The 21,759-nt window shown below is 42.2% G+C and overlaps 1 protein-coding gene across 2 annotated transcripts in view; it reads right to left on the reverse strand.

Annotated features, from left to right (window-relative positions):
* Positions 1-2,918: 2,918 nt before the first annotated feature.
* ASAH2 (N-acylsphingosine amidohydrolase 2) overlaps positions 2,919-21,759 on the reverse strand; it is a 63,829-nt gene continuing 44,988 nt past the window's right edge. For both annotated transcript variants that reach the window (XM_027840682.1, XM_027840683.1), the window contains 7 exons: positions 17,076-17,115; positions 15,633-15,728; positions 15,422-15,517; positions 12,372-12,518; positions 9,779-9,838; positions 5,897-5,985; positions 2,919-3,449 (listed from right to left, as the gene is read on the reverse strand). In XM_027840682.1, coding sequence (XP_027696483.1) covers positions 3,239-3,449; positions 5,897-5,985; positions 9,779-9,838; positions 12,372-12,518; positions 15,422-15,517; positions 15,633-15,728; positions 17,076-17,115 — 739 coding nt within the window. In that variant the 3' untranslated portion in view covers positions 2,919-3,238. The remainder of the gene's footprint in view (positions 3,450-5,896; positions 5,986-9,778; positions 9,839-12,371; positions 12,519-15,421; positions 15,518-15,632; positions 15,729-17,075; positions 17,116-21,759) is intronic.

Consider the following 21,759-nt stretch of genomic DNA (forward strand, 5'->3'; position numbering starts at 1 on the left):
CTTGCCCAGGATGACACAAGTACATGTCATAGGTGGAACTAGAACCCAGCTCTTGCTGGCTGCCAGGTTAGCCCTCTATCCACTGTACCACATTGCCTCTCACTTAATCAAATGCTTTGCTAAAATCTAGAGCATTTCTTTGATCTACCAACCTAAGAACCATGTCTCAAAAAGGAAATAAAGTTAGTCTGGAATGACTTATTCTTAATGAAAACACAATGGCTCTTTGGGATCACTACTTGCTTTTCCAGAAATTCAGTGACCAACTCTTTACTAATATGTCCTAGAATTCTGTCAGGAGTCAAAGTCAAGTTTACTGGCCTATGGTTGACAGGCTCCACATACTTCCCTTTTCTGAAGATCAGGGTCTTCACCCTTGTCCAATCCAATGGTACTTCTCCCATTCTTTTTCTTTCAAATATCACTGTAAGTGGCTGAGCAATCAAACCCTCCAGTCCTCTCACCATCCAAAGTCCATCTTTGACTGATGACTTGAATTCCTCAAGGGTAGTCAGGTGATCTCTTACTACCTATCAGCTCACATCTTTTGGATATGAACTCCCTCTTGGCCATTTCTGTTTTATCTTTTCAAGGTCAAATGACATTCTCCTTGGCAGAGAAAACAGAATTATAATTACACAGTGCCACCTTCTCTTCAACTGGTTATCATCATCCCATTCACTCCCAAGCAGAAACAAGGACTAGATATGTGATTCCACTGATACAGGGAGCTTCTGGATAAGGCAAAACCCTCTACCAATGAAGATGGGAACTTTATCTGCAACCTATGGTCTTAGGGAGATGCCTAGAGGGCAGAAAGGCTAATTGCTGTGTCACGAGGACATTATCCATCAGAAGAGGGACTTTAACCCAGAACTTCCAGATTTCTCCAACAGCTCTCTATCCACTATGCCAGAGTGACTCTCTAAAATTAAAAAAAAAATAGAGAACTTTAAAGGTCACAGAATCATAGATCTACAGCTGAATGGAAACTTAGAGGCATCTCATCTGACTCCCTCATTTTCTACTAATAACCCCTCTGGCCATTTCCTCAACTTGTGCTCAAACTCATAGGCTGGCTGTCCAGAGGTGGTTGCTATTCTTGGGTAACCCTGTAGCGGCTATTCCTACTTCTGTAGCTCAGAAGCCCCCACAGGTGTGCTTCCTATTCACAAACTGTTTGTACACTTAATTAGCTTTTAGCAAAGACATTTACTTGGAACAGTTAATACAAAACATTTCCTCCACAAGCCTGAGTAACAGTCCTACAAATTCCTATGGAATGAGTACGCTCAAACTTAGAGTACAATGGTCATGAGTTGCACACGCAGAGAATAACTCACAAGTCCTGATTGAAGTCTCTTTGTAGAGCCTTCACGAATCATCTCTTCTGGTCAAGCCACTCTGCTGGGCTCCTTGGTCTACTCCTTTCTTGAGTTCATGACCAGCACACCTGTCTGCTACAAGGGGTCGTGCTCCTTTAAGCTGACTTCTCCCTCAGGTGACTGAATTTTCACATCTGTGAATTTTGTGTTTCCCATTGTGATTTTCTTCTCCCAGCTGCATTCATAGTCTCCTGCTGGTCATGATTTAGCATTGGGGAAGAAAAAGAAATGTCCCCTCCCCCTGCATGCTGCCCTCTAGTACAAGGAGAAGAGTTCTACCTTCACAAAGTGCTCCCCAGCCTGGACCCCACAACTGCTGACCAAGTGACTGTTCCTAAATATAGACCTAAGAGACATGAGTGATTTTTCTCAGACAATCACAAGATACTTCCTACGTGATATCAGTTGTTTTTTCCAATGACAGAGACCCCGTTATCTTCCCAAGTAGACCAAGTTCTTATTCACAACTTGTTGGGAATTGCAGTAAATTTCTTCACACCAGCTCACACTCTGTGATTTCATTGCAGGTCCTCCACAAATCGTATCACCTGAAATGGGCAGGGGAAATTCTCTCTCACTCCCAGGTGTGAGGAAACTGAGCCCCAGGATGGTTAAGTGTCCAAGCTTACAAGGCAAGCGATCTTCAGGCCTGGGACCTAAACACACATCCTTCCACTCTAAATTTCATCCTCTTTCCACACAAGTCAACTGCTTCTTATGTGGCACGGTTCCAAGACCCAGCTCTGCACTCCAAGAACCCAGGCTCAGATCCCACCTCAGGCTTCCTGCTTGTGTGACATTGGGCAAACCACTCACCCTTTCTGGGCTTCAGTTTTCCCCTCTGTAAAATCAAAAAGTTGGACTCAAACATATGGCCCAAAGATCGCATTCACTCCTGAGTGTGGCCCAATGAGATGAAAATGTAGTTGGGAAATATTTCATAAAATAAATAAAAATTCAATAGATCATCAATAATGTTAATATGTGTTTTTCTAATTCACCACATGCAGGCAGGGACCCTTATGTATGGTTTAGTGGCTTCCTATTTCTATCTGAGTTTAGACTACATAGCCCACAAAGTACCTTTTAGTTCTAGACCTCTGAAGGGAGGGAAGGGAATAAGCATTTAGTGCCTACTATGTGCCAGGCATTGTGTGAAGTGCTTTACAAATACCGTGTTATCTCATTTTATTGTCTCAACAGCCCTGAGAAAGAAGTACCATTATTATCCCCATTTTACAGCTGAGGAAACTGAGGCAAACAGAGGTTCAGTGACTTGCCCAGGGTCACACAGCTAGTTAGTGCAAGTGTCAAAGGCTGTATCTGAACTGAAGTCTTCCTGACCCCAAGCCTGGTGGTCCATCCATTGCACCACCCACCTGTGATTATGTGGTCTTGTGAAATTCATTTGTGATCCCACCAAAGTGGGCATGCACACACACACACACACACGCACGTACACACACGCGCGCACACACACACACACACATTTAAAAAAACTCTTCTTGAACAAATTATTTAATCACTATTTACAAGTCTTCTGTCACTCTTGTCGAAACACCAGAGGTTTTGCTCTGAAGCAATCTGCTCTTCTGGATGGCATCAGCAGTGAGTCAGGAATGAAATCAGATGATTATGGCTTTCTCCCAGTGCATCTCACAGCTACCGAAGTCATAGCGTTGCATGGTTCCCAGACTCGTGTCCAAACACTTACACATGGGCCATGTGTGCAGACACTGACTCACCCTGTTAGCATTAAATGTCAAGTTTGAAGGGGCGGATTGCAGATGCCAATGCGGCGGCTCGTCCCCATCCTCTGCCAGTTACGGGGCACATGGAAGAGAACAGCTCTTTCAGTTGGTTGTTGGCTCATCATAGGGACCCACAACCCAGAAAGGGGCTGAGGCACCTTGGAAGGGAAGAAACACAGCTGGCTGCAGGAAATTCTGCTTCCTGTTATGCCCAAAGTAGCGGATCCTGTAGAGGCCCAGTGGGGTGGTGCCCGCAATGTGCCATTCGATCGTCACATTGCTCTGACCAGAGGATCCTTTATGCCAGTAAAATCTGATGTCAAAAAGAAAAAGAAAACCTTTTTATCTTAATGAAATGAAGTATTTTTAGAAAGTCTGAAAGAAGGAATGATGTCCAGGTGAGAATCCTCCTCCCCAGGAGGAACAAATAAGGAAGGTGTCTGTACCTCAGAGTCCTGGTAAATTGCCCAGGACAACTAGAGCTTAAATAATTTGCTTACAGTCACAAAGGGTGAAGAGGGAGAAAGAGCCTACTATGTGTCAGGCACTTTTCTATGTGCTTTACAAATATTATCTCATTTGCTCTTCATAATAGTCATGGGAGGTAGGTGTTATTATTATCTCTATTTTATTGTTGAGGAAACTGAGGCAAACAGGTTAAGTGATTTGCCCAAGGTCATAAAGTTAGTACATTGCCTGAGTGGAATTTGAACTCAGTTCTTCCACTCTATCCACTGGGCCACTGCCTAACTGCCTCGAGACAGCACGAGCTCACAACAGTGGATGAACCCCAGGCTTCCCGATTCCACCGTGCATCCTCTGTGAATTCTGCTGGGCTGCCTCTCAACATACTTAATCTGTTCTTATTCAAGTTTCACCTGAAGTTTTCAGAGAACAGGACTATGCCTTGTATGACCCTCAGGGCCTGGAGCATAGTAGGTACAAAGTCAATATCTGGTGTCAGGGAGAGGAAGAGGAGGATGAAGCATAGATCACATATCCCCGTTGTTATCTGTTATCTCATTTTCCCATTTCACAAACGAACCTCCCACCTCCAGAAGTCCCAGGGACCAGAAGATCCCTGTTCTCCTAGCGACAGAGAACAACTGAAGTTCTCTCTGCAGGAGAATTATAGGGTCACACCTGGTTCTTAGGAAGATGCTCTGGGCAGCTGTGTGGAAGCTGGATTGCAGAGGGCAGAGACTGCTCTTTAAACAAGTGAACTCACTAACTAAGCTTACACCTAGTTTTGTAGAAAGTGACAAACAAAACATCTCAATACCTCAAGGCAGCTCAATGGGTCAGAAGACCTGAGTTCAAATCCTGCCTCAGATACTTTCTACCTGTATGGTCCTGGGAAAATCCCTTAATCTCAGTTTCCCCATCTATAGAATGGAGATGATTATAGCATTTCCTCCCAAGGTTGTTGTGAGGACAAAACGAAGTCAAATTTGTTAAGTATTTTGACAACCTTAAAGTGCTACATAAATGCTAGTCGTAATAGTTATTTTTATTCCTTCTACCAACCTAGACTATAACCCTCCATTAACTAGTAAAATCATAGACTTAGCATTGGAAGGGATTGTGTAGTCCAACCCTGTGAAATGGGGAGTGGGTTGGGGGTTGTGCTCAATGATCCCTAAGCTCTCTTATAGATCTAAATCTCAGATCCTATGAACCCCCTCATCTTACATATGAGGAAACTGAGGACTTATCCAAGGTCACACAGATAGTGGGTAGCAAAGCCAGGCTTTGAATCTGGATCCCTTGGGTCTTTAAGAATTGTATACAATGATGTCAATGAAAAGAATAAAAACATCAAAATTGACCTTGAAAGCTGAGAAATTATAACCACCAAGTTTGGTCCCAAAGAAGAGATGGAAAAATGCACCTTCTTCCCTACTTTGTAGAAGCAGGGGCTGTGGGTGTAGAACACAGCATATGATGGCAACAATGTTTTGCTGGGGTTTTTCCTCATTTTTATTCTTTATTAAAGAGGATAGCTCCCAGGGGGAAAGGAGGAGGAGGGGAGAGGAATCCATTGGAAATATAGAAACAAAAGACATCAATAAAAATTATTTTAAATAGTTGCTATATAAAATGTTGTAAATAGAAAAAGCAACAGCAAAAAACTCTGATTGCTATGTAATTACAACGACCAAGCTTGACCCCAAAGAAGAGAGAGCAGAATTCCCTCCCTCCTACCCTTCTTTGCAGAGATGGGACAATATGGACAATTAGAATCCCATAGAGGATGTGGTTCACGAGTTGCTTAGTTTTGCTGAATTGTTAGAGATTTCTTTTCTTCTCTTTTTTTATTCTTTGCTATAAGGGATTGGAGGCATGGGAAAGTATATAAAATGAAAATGATGTAAAAACTAAAGATGTCAATAAAAATTCTGCAGATCATTTGTTTTGGCCCCAAAATTTACCACCACCATGCCCCGTCCCTAGCAGCCATCCTGGCATGATCCCCTCTGAATTTAGGCAATGTGGCAGGCACAGGGTCCATCATCAGAGTCAGGTGAAGCCTGTCAGAGCATGTGCCCTCTGCCGGAATGACCTCCAAGAAACCAGGGTCACCCCTGGACCAAGGTGAGACAAAGTAGAAAAAACCAATGTATCCATAGGACAATTGGCAAACCCAATGCTATCCATTCAGCACCACATAGCCAATGGGTCTTGCCCATTTCTCTCCCATATCCAGGCTTCAGGAACCAACCCTTTTCAAGGTTGAGGAGACAGGACAGAGTGGCTCACCTGGTATCCCATGAGGCATCATTATGCACTATCTGCCACATCGCTGAAGTGTTCTCATACTTCTCAACTGTCAGGAAAGTATGATCTGTCTAGAATATAAATAAGTTATCCAGTTGGACACTGAAAATACCCAGAGTGCCACTGACCCTAACCTGGGAAGAGGGGGTTATGGATAGGAAATACAGAAGCCGATAGAAGGAGACCACAGAAACAGGCAAGAGGGGGGGTGGGGAAGAGGACACCATGAGTGGGGTAGGGTAGTCCCTTGGCTGCTGGAAGTACTGAGTCACAACTGTGAGGTTGATGCCAGCCCAAACTATATCTGGGGCAAATCAGTCACAGAGGATCCAGTTTGGGTAGACAGAGGGCCCAGTGGCTTTCTTTCCCCTTCTCACTTCCCTTTTCTCCAAAGAAGGTCCAACATTTGTTAGGCCATTTACTCACATTCACCTCCTCCCTTCCCTCTGGGCTTGGGTTGTTTTTCAGGTTACTTGGTGTTTCTTAAGCCATTGAACAGGACAACGCTTTTGATTAGCAGAAGTATTAAACTGTGTGTTATATTCCATTTAATGGTTACAAATTGAGAGGGAAAAGAGAGGATTCCTTTTTCCAGAAACAAAATATTTGATTTAGACTGAACCTGGGGGCAGGACAGCTCATTTAAAACAGCTGGACAGCACAGGACACTAATGTTGAACTGTGACAAACCTGGTAATGAACTTGGGATTCCTGTGCCCTTAGAGGTTTTCCAAAGCAAGGCAGACCCCAAAGGGGGGGGGGTGACTTGGAAAGGAAAAGCCCCTGAAGAGTAGTGAGCTGACCGCAGGATGGAAGGGAAGTAAGGTCCACTAGCTCAGTGGATAATTAGCAGGGCAACCTGCCCAGCTCTTCAGTACTATCTGCTGTTCAGATTTGCTATATTTTGGACTTTCTTGTGCACACGTCTCCTCAAATAGAATACAAGTTCCTTAAAGGGAATCTGTTATGCATCTGTATCCCCAGTGCCTCATTCAATGCCTAGTACATAGTAAGTACTTAATAAATGCTTATGCAATTGAATTGAATCAAGTTGAACGTGCCTGGGACTTGAATAGGTTTGGGAGGAATCCAAGAGCTCTGCTTTTTGCTGACTTGGCTGAGGACCAGGGCATAGGGCAACCAGGTGGCTCAGTGGGTAGCTCACTGGACTTAAAGTCAGAAAGATCTGAGTTTGAAACCTGCCTCAAACACTTCCCAGCTGTGCAACCCTGGGAAGGACCTCTCTGTGCTTCAGTTTCCTCAAATGCAAAATGGAGATCATAATAGCACCTAACCTCACAGGGTTGTTGCGGGGACCAATGATTTAGCATATACAACCTGCTTTGTAAAACTTAAAGTACTATATAAATGCGTAATTGTCACTATAATTATTATTATTATTATTATTAGTGAGGCAGAGGCTTAATTAGCTGAGAACCCTGTGTTAGGACACTAGGTTCAGGAACCCAAGAGGCCTCTCTTCACCCCTGTCCACTTTTCCAGAAGCATAATTAGTTCCATAAATGCAAATGACCATGCAAATCATTTACCTGGAGGCGTCAGAGGCTCCTGAAGGAAAAGAAAAATGTTTTCATGGCTAGCCTTTCAACTTCAGGCACTGCCGTTTCTCCGTGGCAATGACAGAGAACATATTTCCCTGGCTGCCTGGTTCCCATGGATATCAAATAGGCTGATTAATCATATCCTTTCCAAAGAGCCCTTTGATATCCTCCAGAAAATAGTTATATAAAAATGCAAATTGTATCAAGCATCATTAGGCATGGCTCTTACTTGCTTTTTTAAAAAACGAATTTCTAAGAAGTCCAAAATCCCCCACAGGGCCAAATCTAGACCAGCAAATGCTATACAAGAATGACATTGTTGTGACTGGTCAGAGACAGGAGTGGGGGCTCAACATGGGGTGGGGGGCACGTTGTAAAGCAAGAATGTCCACCAGCAAAAAAGGCAGACTGACAAATGACATGGAGCCTGTCCAGCAGAAAGAAGACTTCTTCAGGGCAGTGAGACCTAGGGGTCCCAGATTAAACCAAGGTCACATAGAGCCCAGGATAGTAATGATGCTACAAATAGCATCGCTTTTGAATAAAGTTTAGAGGCGTCTAGACTGGTGATGAGATGGGTGTAGGGAGCTTCTTGTGTGGATGCTCCCAACACCAATGGCCATTGACAAGTCCTGGGTCACTCAGAGATCATGGAGAGGTCCAGTGACTACTTGCTCAGGGTCACGCAGCTTGTATCTAAATCCTAGACAGGATCTAAATCTAAGTCTTTCTGACTCCAAGGTTAGCTCTTAATTCAGTAAGCCTCTCTGTCAAGCCTTTGGAAATAGAAACCAAGTATAGACATTTATTCAAAGGACCAGCAGGATACCATGGAGAAGTGAGGACTGGCCTTGGAATCAGGAAGAGTGAGTTTGACCCTTCCTGGCTGTGTGACCTTGGGCAAGTCACTAACCTCTCATGCACCAAACAGTGCTCTGAGACTCTGAGTGACTGGAGAGGTGCCAGTTTCCAATGGTGAAGAAAGCTTTCACAATGGAAATTGCCTAATGCCAACAAAACCACAGGTTTAGACATATGTATGTGTGTATATGTGTATATGTACATATACACGTGTGTGTGCATGTGTACATGTGTGTTGTATTATGTGTGTGCGTGTGTGTATATGTGTGCATATATTTGAATATATATGAAAGGCAGTTGGGCCTAGCAGATAGGAAGCAGGCTGTTGAGTCGGCCCTCAGTCCTGCCTCTGACATGTGTTGGCTATGTGACCTTGGAAAGTCAGCTACCTGCTCAGTATTTTAGGGAGCTGTCTAAGATTTTCAGCTGTAGAGCAGGTACTGATCTACATTGACAAACAGAGTCCCCTCGCCTGGGATTCTCTATACAAATGACCCACCCCAAAATGTGCATATGCATGCCTGGTATGCATACATGGCATACATGTATGTGCTTATGTGTGGGTCTGGTATGTCTATATATGTACATGTGTGATATGTAAGTGTAAGCTCCTTGAGGGCAGGGACTGTCTTTTGTATCCCTAGCTCTTAACACAGTGTCTGGAACACAGCAGGCACTTAATAAACATTTATTGATTGATATCGCATGTTCATGTGTGGATGTATGAGATCCATGTTTACATGTATACCCTCCATAAACATTGTTTTAGCCAGATCAGTGGTTTCATTGATGTGGGAAACTCTATGTGTAAGCACGTGCATTTGCATATCTCTATATGTATTTGATGTATGTCTGTACAGGAAGGGGGTGGAGAGAGAGAAGAGGAGAAGAAATGAGAGGGGAGGGGAGGAGAGGAAGAGGAGGAGGAGGAAGAAGAGAGAGAGAGAAAGAGTGCACATCATACCAGGGTGAGTTTTTATGTGTAGACAAAGTAGACTGTTACCTACCTGATTGGATTTCAGAGGCACTGAAATCTCACCACCATATTCCCTCAACCAAAAATATTTGCCCCTGCAGTCCTCCATTGAGGCTAAAATAACCAGGGTGCGTGTGAGTGCTCCCACAGCTCAGCTGTGGCAAGCTTTTGAAGGAGATCACCTCCTTCATCGTTGGGGGCTTTCCTCAGCATTCACACACACAAGATGAGCAGACTTGGAAGACTGGAGGTCAAGGACATGAGACTTCATCCCAGACCAATGACTACCATCGTAGGGGACTGTGAGTTGTCAGGAGACGTGTCTGGACACTGGGTGCTCCTGGGTTTGGGGAGGGGGCCGGAACGTGCAGGGAGGGAGTGTGAGGCACCCAGAGAAACAGTGCGGGAGTGCTAACTCCAGTTTTCCTTCAGACCACCTCTGTGTAGTATTAGAATAATTCTCACCAGGTTTTCTGCTGAATTCTTCGGGTTAGCACCAACAAACATGACCTCAGCAACCTCGCCCTGAAGAAAATGGAAGTTATCTGGTGAGATATGATGAGGATATTTTTTAAAAACAGTTAGTCTCTATATAGCGCTTTAGGTTTGTGAAGTACTATACACACACACACACACACACACACACATATAATTCAGCCTCATATAACAACTCTGGGAGGTAGGTGCAATTATGATCCCTATTTTACAGATGAGGAAACTGAGGCAGAAAGAGGTTAAAGTGACTTGCTCAGGATCACGCAGTACATCTTCCTAACCCCGAGTGCAGTACTCTATCATCTGCAGTCTATACTGCATGGGGAGCTCCGCTGTTAGCTTTGTCCTCACATCTATTATGCTCGGTAACTTCCTCAGGTAACTCTGAGGCTGGGCAGAATAAGCATGACGTCATTGACTGAAGCCTTCTTCCTTTCCTCCCTCTCCTCTCCTGTTTCATCCCAATTGTTTCTCCCAATGTTCCCCATGCACCCTCACACAGCTGCCACGCTGGCTAAGGCCTCCATCGCCTCTCACCTGGGCTATCCGTGAGCCGTCTGGTGCGTCTCTGACTCATCTCTCCCCTCCCACCCCATCCCGAAGTCACTGGCTCCCGCACGGCTCATCATCCCCCTCCTCAATAATTTCCAGTGGCTCCTTCTTGCCTCCAGGATCAAACAGAAACCCTCAGTTTGGCATTTAAAGCCTTCCCAACCCTAGCGGCCTTCTTACTCTTTATCCTCCTCCTCACACTCTGCTTTCCAGCCATCTCCCCACTGCTCTACACACAAGATGACGCCGTGTCTCCCATCTCCAAGCCTTTGCACTGCCTGACCCCCATGCCTGGAATGCCCCGCCTCCTCATTTCCACCTCTTAGAAAACTTGCTTCCCTTTCAAGACTCAGATGAAGCACCACCTTCTTCAGCATGTCTCCAGCCACTTGGACTCCAGACTACCCGGGATTCATTTGTATGCAATTGGTGGAGCCTCTGTGAGTACACGCTGTCTACCCCCATTGAAATGTAAGCCCCTTGAGGGTACGGAGCAGTTCATGTCTATGTGTGTATCCCGCGCTCCTATAGCACAGTGCCTGGTATGCAGAAGGCTGTAACGAATGCTTGATTCCACCTCGATTCTTGAAAGTATGAGCTTTCATCAGTGGGTGTAGTCCCTCTACTAATGCAGGCAGCAGCCCCTGTATGGTTTGATCATCTTTAAGAGCTCTTACGTCACAGGTCTAGACAAACCAAGTCTGTCCAAACAAAGTCCATCGCCTAGTGGTGATGGCCAACCTGATGATAAGAGTCACTTAACTGCTGCTGCCTCAGTTTCCTCCTTTGTCAAATAGGGACAATAGCAGTACCTACTCCCCTCCCCAGGCCTGCTGTGAGGATCAAATGAGGTATTTGTGAAATACTCTGCCAACCTTAAAATGCCATCCATGTGTTAACTATCACCATTAGCATTCTTCCCTAAAGCTCACAAAGTACTTTTAAGCCTCTATTGTGTGTCCTTTACTTGAGTCTGAAGACAGCCCTGTGAGGATGGTACTTCATACATCATCACCCCTCCCCATTCTACCGACAGAAAAATAGCTACAGAGACATCAAGTCATTTACCCAGGGTCACACAAAAGCCTTGTGAAGTTAGTGCCACAGATCTTGTCACCACCATTTTACCTAGGGGGGAGCGGAGTTAGGCAGCAAGATTTATTAAATACCTACTATGTGCCAAGCACTGTGCTAAGTGATAGGGATATAAAGAAAGGCAAAAATCGTCCCTGCCCTCAAGGAGCTGACAATCTAATAAAAGAGACAACATGTAAATAACAAAATACAAATAATAGGTATAGAAGTATATGTATATATATATATATAAATATGTGTCTATACCTTGTTTTATATAGTCTGTATCTTGATACATAGGTATATATAATGCATGTATAATAAGGTACAATGTATGTATACATATATAAATGGAGAATGAACCTTGTTATTGATAAGATATATACATATATATGGTATATAAATATTCCTTATTTACAAGGTTACATTATATATACAAATATGCATACATACATACACACACATGTGCATGCACACATGTAAGGTTGATGATGGTAATCTGGGAGGGGAAAGCACCACCAGCGAAGGCATACTATAGAAAGTGGAATTTGAGCTGAGGGAAGCTTCCAGCAAAGGGAAAGAGACAGAGTGCTCTGGGCAGAGGATAGGTGGAGGAGACATCTGAAGCACCTTCCTCTTGATCCCATAGCTAATAAATGTTGGAGGCCAAATTGAAACCCAGCCTCCTAACTCCAAGGGCAGCATTCTTACCACCACCGCCTCTCAAAAACAAAAGATTTTAAATGAACAGTTGGAAGAGTTCAAAAACATCATCTCCAGTAGCCCCATCTCTATTGATCGCTTCTTGAGAGAAGACTTGATAGCCAAAATGGTGGCCGCCAAGAGCAGGCATGGACACGATGCCATTGAAGAGAGGGGAAATGAAACATTAGACATGCACAAAAGTTCAGAAATCAAGTGTCTCAAAGGTTCTTACTCTTTGGTACTCTGGCTTGGCTGGATGTAGCACGTCCCCAAACGTCGTGTTCTCTGGGGTTCTATCAACTTGATTGGAGGTCAAGGGCAGCATCAGCTGGCTAAAAAAGGGTGGCTCTGGCCCCCGGCTTAAATTTGCCACCGTGTCCTGCAGTAGAGAGAATCTGCTTATTTTGGAAATCCAATGCATGAACACTCACTGAGAGGCCCCCTATTTGTAGAAAGTCTCCCCCGATTCCTGCCCCGCATTGTTGATTTTGTGATTAAAAGGGAGGCTTTCTGAAATTTGAACTGGGGGTCTGTTCTTCTAAACATAAGTCTTCTCCAAACGACCAGTAGCATATACAAGATAATGAGGCTGGAGGAAGTGACCTGCCCAGGGTCACTCAGCTAATAAGTGTCTGAGACAGGATTTGGCCTCAGTCTTCCTGACTCCAAGTTCATGCTCCCTCTCAGAAATGGTAATCTCTCAATTATCTGACATTGCTGAGCAAGAAGGCATTTCACATAAGCAAAGCATAATCCCTTGTAAAAACCCTTCTGCTGCCAACATAAATGTGTCCCACACTTTCTGGGCACAGGAGAAGGTATCCTGTCATTGATGGCTCGGGGCAGTCATCTTAAAGGTTCCTTGCTGTACTATGTCACAGGAACACCCCTGAGGCTGTTGAAGGATGGGGCTCCTTGTCCCTGTATTTTAATGGATCTGTGGGTTTTCAAGTCTGTGTCTGCCTTTGGTCTGCTCCTTGTTGGAGGCAGCTGGTGCTATGACTCTACCTCTCAAAGTGTACCCCAACCCCTTCTCCTTCCAACTCTGAGTTTCTATGATTCTGCCATTATAACTTAAGGGTAGCTGAATCCTTCAAATCATCCAACTCCCCATGTTCACCAAGCAGATTTCCATTATGAATCTGCTTTTCCATGAGAATTTCCTTGTTAGGGAGAAAATATACTGGCTGTCTAGCTCAGGTCTCCTGAGCAGTCACATTTTTCAATACAAATTAATTAACTAGTATACTAGGTTTATAACTCTAGTGAGTTTGATTAGCATGACTCAGTTTCCCAGGACCTAATCAATGGGTTTATTAGTAAAACCCAAATTCCTCAAATCACAAGACCAAAGGTTGTCAAGGTCTTGTCACCCTGAAAGTCCCCACTTCAGCAAGCAGTTCACTTTCTCCTTCATCCTGCATTTAACTACAATACTGTGGAAAGCCAAGACATTTTATTATCTGGATGAACCTTACTCTGCAAAACAGATACCTAAGTTCCTGTGAAGGAGAGCCCCAAAACAAATCTACTCAAATCAAATCGTGCTTTCTCATTTACTCTCAATACTGTGTGGATGTTATTGGCTCAAAATTTAATAAAAATAATATTTAAGAATGCATCATGCCTTAAGTGTACTGAAATTATATATTTAATTGGAAAGAAATTTGTGAAATATGGTAATTATAAAACAAATTTTACAGGTTATGTTTTGAAGTGAAAATTAAAAGGTCATACTAGAAACTACATTCCCTATGGATGTTGTTCCCACCACCCCCACCACAAGAGCTCCTTGAGGGCAGAGACTTTTTTGCTTCTCTCTGCATTTCCAGTAGTTAGCACAGTGGCTGGCACATGGGAGGTGCTTAATAACTATTTATGGGTTGATTAATTGAAATATGCCTAATGTGTTACCTGGACCTTTAAACTCAGTCCTTGGTATCCTTCTACTCCAAGATTAAAATGTTCTTTGAAAACCCTAAGCTAATTTTGTGTATGTTTGTATAAATTTTTATGTGTACATGTTCTCCCCTTGTAGAATATAAGTTCCCTGAGAGCAGGGATTGGTTCATTTTTTGTCTTTGTATCCCCAGCACTTAGAACATAGTAGATACTTAATAAAAGCATGTGGCGGGATGGATGGATGGTTCGATGGATGGGCTGATTGAGTGGTTTATCTTTGGGATACTTCTTCATTGTTTCACAACTTCTGTTGGGGCTATGGGCTCCTCTAGATGGCTTTAGTCTCCTAAGTTCTGCAAGTTCAGGGCTATTTCCCTAAATAGCCACAATTATTGGTAGTGATCCATGTTGGGGTGGTAAGGGCACTCAAGATAGAATGAGGTGAGATCAGTGTTTGAATCTTGCCTCCAATATTTACTGGAGAGACACTGGTTAGAGTTAACATTAGATATGGGTCTGAAATGGAGAATGATGTTATTAGTTTCAGCAATGTAAGGAGTCTGATAGAAAATGGGGATTAGATATGGAATTATATATTGGTCCAATAGGTTAGAGACCTATTGGATCATAGTTGATTCACTTAACTTCTCTAAGACTCAATTTCTTCATATGCAAAATGGAGATAATAGTACCAACATTACCTGTCTCACAGGCTCCTTGAAACTCAAGTGAGATAATGTTATGTAAAGCATTTTGCAAAATTGTGGTGTTACAATAATTGCTGGTTACTAGTAATATTATCATTATTATTACCAGGGTCATTACTATAATTAGTTATTTGCATTAGGAAAGATTTTTCACAATTTGAGTTTCCTTAAGCAGATGTACTTGTCCATATGTATTTGTTAGATAAGTGGATAGTTATTTATCGTAATGGTGAACATATATGTGTGTGTGTATGTATGAATGTATGTCAGCTAAACTCTTGTGAAATTGTCTATTTTGACACTTATGATAAACTCTTTTGCTGATTTTTCATAGGGAGATGAATCTCTTTTGAGATGATCCCTCTATTAAAGTGAGGCCAATACTTTAACCACTTCCAAACTATAGAAGGGAAATTCACACAAAATGAGGGCTCCAAGTCACTGGTCCCTCCATTATACCACAATATCCACTGAAGCCCTTTGAATGTATAAGTTACAAGGTGTTTGTTTAATGGGGGAAAAAAATCGGCCTCCTTATTTCAGAGTCCCATCCACCTCAAAGATGTGTAACTTTTATGAGAGAAATAATGACACGAAAACAATTGAATACATAAATGAAAACCCATGCAGCCCTCCTTCTTTCTCTCTACACATATGCAAACACCAGCATTACCGTGGCAATGGCCCTGGCGAGACCTCTGAACAGTTGAATATAGGCGGAGAGAGTATGGGGACCGTAAATCGTGGACGCTGCCTCATAGCGCTGAACCTGCGGAAAGAGGACAAAGGCATCTGTAACCCCAAACATCAGCGTTCATCCACACAGTCCCATGGGCGTGTGAATGCGAAAAGAACTTTGAGGCAACTGGTGCTTCCAGGCTCACCTGGTATTCTTCATAGGTCGCGATGTAATGCGTATAAACATTGCAGAGTCCAGCAATCACCACAGTCATGTTCTGCCTCCCACTCGTTTCAAATTCCTGGGCGTCAGGAGAGGGAGTACAAAAGAGAGAAGAACATAATCAAAGTACATCTCGGGGCAAAATCCAGTCACAGGATGGGCATTCATCATTCTAGTCTTGCTAAGTACCTTGTCCTCATCATTAATCAACTCCTCAAATATTCCAAGTTAAAAGTTCTTGAAGTGACCCCAACTCTCCTATAACACACAGGGGACTGAGTGATTTCAATTAAAAATTAGTGCCTTAAGAAGCTCAGGTGGAATGCTCCCGTAACTGAGAATTTTAACTTCTGTGTTGTAATGTGTGAAGTTTTTAAAATAAACATTTGATTTAAAAAATAAACACCTTGTATCTTGTTGGTTGGTTGTCTTTCATGCTCAAAGGGGACCAAAATGACACCATTATGTTGGAGTCAAGGTACAGAGTGCCCAGCTGTGGCTGATGAGACTAACACAAGCTCAGAAGGCTCTACCACAGGTCAGGCACAAAGAGTCCATGTGAACATTTGGGGTGGATCCTCTAAATTTGCACATCTCCTGTCTCTTTTGAGATACTGCAGTTAAGCTTCACACTATTTAAGGTTAAGATTTTCTTAAAGTTTCTCTGAAAGAAAACAGTCATAGTCATAGCTAACATTTCCATAGCACTGTAAGGGACCTCACTCAGCAAGCATTTATTTATCAAGTACCTACTATGTGTCAGGCCCTGTGCTGAGTGCTGGGGATACAAAGAAAGTCAAAAGTCAAAACCTGATCTGGAGCCGCCTCACAGCCTAATGTAAGGTTTACAAAGCCCTTTCCCCATAAACAGCCCTAATAAAGTGAGATCAATTATTTCACCATTTTCAACTGGATTGTAGAACAGAAATTTACACAAAATGAGTATCCCAAATTCACTGGTCTTTCTGTTACACCACAATGCATCCCTTTTGAATGTACGTTATAGGGTGCTTATTTAAGAAAAAAAAGTCAGTCTCATCTTAGACAGGGCTTTCTACCACCAATGCTTACTAACTGTGAGACCCTGGATATGTCATTTAATCTCTCAGTGACTGCTTCCTAGTCACATACATCTTGAAATCTGTTCCCTCACTGAGAGATCCCCAAATCACAATCATTTGTGTGGATTTTAAAAATTAAAATGCAGTCAAGGCTACTGAAGGCCAGCTAAAATCTTCATTGTGTCTTCAGTTTCCTAGTTTTTATTTCTCCTTAATACTTACTGCTAACTAATACCCTTAAGATAGATAGGGTATCCCATGATGTTAAGCAAGATAATAAGAGAGGCACCAAGATAGAGAGATCTGGAATTCTTGATAATTGGAGACAATGATTAAAACGTCAAGGATTTTAGCTTTTCACTTACCTTTTGAATGGCCTCGCGAAGTCGCCTTCCAGACATTGTACTGAGCCAGAGAAAGAGACGTTTGAAATCAAAGGAAGGTATTTTAAGAATTGAAAAGTACAAAACCAGGCCTCAATGTTGACCTATTTCAACAGTTTTAACATCCAAAAACCTCCCTCCTTTCCCCACTCCTACATGGAGCTACTGCTATGAATCACTACCTTTCTCTACTACTGCTGATACCTTTCCTACTAAGGCTTCCTTCAATGTCCCCTGTATTTATATTTTATGTGCTGAGATATATATATGTGTGTGTGTGTGTGTGTGTGTGTGTGTGTGTATACACATACACACACACATATGTATATATACACATACACACACAGAGACATATATATGCTGTCTGCCCCATTAAAATGTAAACTTCTTGGTAAAACGGACAGTTTTGATTACATAATTTTTTTTTAAATTACACAAATAAAATCAATGCAGCTAAAATTAGAAGAGAAGTAGGAAATTATGGTGGGGGGATCTTTACGGCAAGTTACACTGATAAAGAACTCATTTCTAAGATATATAGAGAACCGAATCAAATTTATAAAAATAAGAGCCATTCCCAATTGATAAATAGCCAAAGGATATGAATAGGAAGTTTTCAGAGAAAGAAATCCAAGCTATCAATAGCCATATGAAAAAAAATGCTCCAAAGCTCTAATAATTAGAGAAACGCAAAGAAAAACAACGATGAGGTATGACCTCATACCCATAAGATTAGCTAAATTGACACAAAAGGAAAATGACAAATGCTGGAGGGACCATGGAAAAATAGGTTCTTTAATACAATCTTGGTGGAACTATGAACTGGTTAGACCAACCTAGAAAGCAATTTAGAACTATGCCCAAAAAAACTATTCAAATATGTATACCCTTTGACCCAGCAATCTAGGTCCCCTGAACCTCTACTACGTCTGTATACCAAAGAGATTAAAGAAGAATGAAAATGACCCATATGTACAAAAATATTTATAGCAGCTCTTTTTGTGGTGGCAAGAATTTAAAAAATGAGGGGGTGCCCATTAATTGGAGAATGGATGGATAGGTTGTTTGCTGTTCAGTCATTTCAGTCATGTCTGTCTCTTCATGACCCCATTTGGGGTTTTCTTGGCAAAGATGCTAGTGATTTGCCATTTCTTTCTTCAGCTCATTTTACAGATGAGGAAACTAAGGCAAGCAGGGTGAAGTGACTTGCCCAGCTGGTCTAAGGCCAGATTTCAACTTATGAAGATGAGTCTTCCTGATTCCAGGCCCAGCACTCTATCCACTGCACCACCTAGCTGTCCCAATCAAGTTATAGCATATGAATTTGATGGAATACTAAGAAATGATGGGCAGGATGGTTTCAGAAAAATGTGGGAAGACTTGTATGAACTGATGCAAAGTGAAGTGAGTAGAGCCAAGAGAACAATTTATAAAATAACAACAATATTGATAATAAACTTTTAAAAAATTAATGAGTTTTGTTTTTCTTGCCTTCTCAATGGGGGAGGGAAGAGAGAGGTAGAGAGCTCAGACTAAAAATAAAATAGGGGGTGGAACCAAGATGGTGGAGGGAAAGCAGTGACTATCTTGAGCTCTCTCCCAAAGCCCTACAAATACCTAAAAAAATGGCTCTAAACAAATTCTAAAGCAGCCGAACCCACACAAAGACAGAGTGAAACAAATTTTCAGTCAAAGACAGCCTGGATGGTTGATCAGAAAGGTATATCGCGCTGGGTGGGGAGAGGAGCTCAGTTCGGTGTGGGCGCACAGGCCGCAGTGACCCTGGAGCAGGCCTCAGAGGACTAATTGCAGGCAGCTGTGGTGGTTTCCAGACTTCTCAACCCAGGAACACCAAAGACAACGTGGAAGGTCAGTGGGAAAAGTCTGTGACTACGGTGAGAGAGGAGCTAGGTCTCAGCCACAAAGTGTGGCCCGGAGCCACAGCTTTTTTCTGAGCTTCCGGCACACAGACTGAGGGGGAATTGAGTGGCTGATCAGAGGGGCATTGCAGGGATCTCTTTGCTGAGGCAGGAATCTCTTGCTTTTCCAGTGCTTGGATCTGGGTCACAGTTCTGAGGCGCGGTCCTGGGGCAAGAAGGAGCACTGGTGCAGAGGAGCTTGTTGTGGCTGTGGAGAGGAAACACCTCACCCCTTATCATAGAACCTTGGAAGAACTGAAAATTTACAGGTCCCTAGAAGTACCTCTGCAAACAGCTGTACAAACCCCCAAAGCTTGGGACAGTACACTCTTCACATTGGAAGCAGACTTTTACCTTAACAAAGAGTTTAAAACTCAAGTAATTGGCCAGGATCATGAGTAAGCAGCACAAAAAGAGTCAGACTATATTATAGTACTTTGGTGACAAAGAAGATCAAAACATACAACAAAAAGAAGACAACAAAGTCAAAGCTCCTACATCCAAAGCCTCCAAGAAAAATATGAATCAGTCCCAGGCCTTGGAAGAGCTCAAAAGGGATTTTGAGAAGCAAGTAAGACAAGCAGAGGAAAAACTGAGAGTGATGTAAGAAAATAATGAAAAACAAGTTAACAGCTTGCTAAAGGAGACCCAAAAAAAACTGAAGAAAATAACACCTTAAAAAATAGCCTAACCCAAATGGCAAAAGAGGTCCAAAAAGCCAATGAGGAGAAGAATGCCCTAAAAAGCAAAATTGGACAAATGGAAAAAGAAGTCCAAAAGATTACTAAAGAAAATACTTCCTTAAAAATTAGAACAGAACAATTGGAAGCTAGTGACTTTAAAAGAAATCAGGACACTGTGAAACAAATCCAAAAGAATGAAAAATTAGAAAACAATGTGAAATATCTCATTGGGAAAACAACTGACCTGGAAAATAGATCCAGGAGAGAGAATGTGAAAATTATGGGACTATCTGAAAGCCATGATCAAAAAAAAAGAGCCTAGACATCATCTTTCAAGAAATGATCAAGGAAAACTGTCCTGATATTTTAGAACCAGAGGGCAAAATAGAAATTGAAACACTCCACCAATCTCCTCCTGAAAGAGATCCCCAAAGGAAAACTCCTAGGAATATTGTAGCCAAATTCCAGAGTTCCCAGTTCAAGGAGAAAATATTACAAGCAGCCAGAAAGAAACAATTCAAGTATTGTGGAAACACAATCAGGATAACACAAGATTTAGCTGCTTCTACATTAAGGGACCACAGGGCATGGAATATAATATTCCGGAGGTCAAAGGAGATAGGATTACAACCAAGAATCACCTACCCAGCAAAACTGAGTATAATCCTTCAGGGGAAAAAATGGTCATTCAGTGAAATAGAGGACTTTCAAGCATTCTTGATGAAAAGACCAGAGTTGAATAGAAAATTTGATTTTCAAATACAAGACTCGAGTGAAACATGAAAAGGTAAACAGGAAAGAGAAAATCATAAGAGACTTATTAAAGTTGAACTGTTTACATTCCTGCATGGAAAGATGATATTTGTAACTCATGAGACCTTTGTCAGTATTAGGGTAGTTGGAGGAGAAAAAATTATATGTACATATATATAGATATAGATAGATAGAGGACACAGGGTGAGTTGAAAATGAAGGGGTCATATCTGGAGAATAAAATTAAGGGGTGAGAGAGAAATATGCTAGGAGGAGAAAGGGAGAGGTAGAATGGGGTAAATTATCCCTCAAAAAAAAACAGAAAAGAAAAGGCTCTTACAGTGGAGGGGAAATGGGGGAAGATGAGAGGGAATGAGTGAATCTTATTCTCATAGGATTTGACTTAAGGAGGGAATAACATACTCAATTGGGTGTGGAAATCTGTCTTACCCTACAGGAAAATAGGAGGGGGAGGGGACAAGAGAGTAGGGGAATGATAGAGAGAAGGACAGATTGGGAAAGGGAGTAATCAGAAGCAAATACTTCTGAGGAGGGACAGGGTCAAAAGAAAGAATAGAATAAATGGGTGGGTGGGATAGGGTTAAGTGAAATAGAGTTAGTTTTTCACAGCATGTCTACTATGGAAGTGTTTTGCATAACTGCACATGTATAGCCTATATTGAGTTGCTTGTCTTGTCAATGAAGGTGGGTGGGGAGGGAGGAAGGGAGAAAATTTGGAACCCAAAGTTTTAAAAACACATGTTTAAAAAAAATTGTTTTCACATGCAACTGGGAAATAAGAAATACAGGAAATGGGGTACAGAAATCCATCCTGCCCTACAGGAAAATTGAAGGGGAAGGGGATAAGAAAAGGGGGGAGAGATAGAAGGGAAGGCAGACTAGGGGAAGGGGTATTCAGAATGCATGCCATCTTGGGGTGGGGGAGGGGCAAGATGGTGTGAAAATTTGGAACTCAAAATCTTGTGGAAGTAAATGTTGAAAACAAAAAAATAAATAAAAATTACCATTAAAAATAAATAAATAAATAAAAAATAAAATAAAATTCAAGTTAAAAATGCAAGTTTCTTGAAAGCAGAGACTATTTTGGCTTTTTTTTTTTGTAAGTGCCTAGCTCAGTGACCAGAACATAAGTGTTTAATGCTTGTTACCTGATGATTGATGGAGAATAGCTTAAGTCAAGGGGAGATGGTACAATCTGTGCTGGGGAGAGCTCATTGACAAGGGACTTTGTCATTGACAAAGGACTCTCAACATTCTTAATGCCTAATTCATTTATCACACTGTATATAA

Source organism: Vombatus ursinus, unplaced genomic scaffold (assembly GCF_900497805.2).
Source record: "Vombatus ursinus unplaced genomic scaffold, bare-nosed wombat genome assembly UNPS02014847.1, whole genome shotgun sequence".
Taxonomy (NCBI): Eukaryota; Metazoa; Chordata; class Mammalia; order Diprotodontia; family Vombatidae; genus Vombatus; species Vombatus ursinus.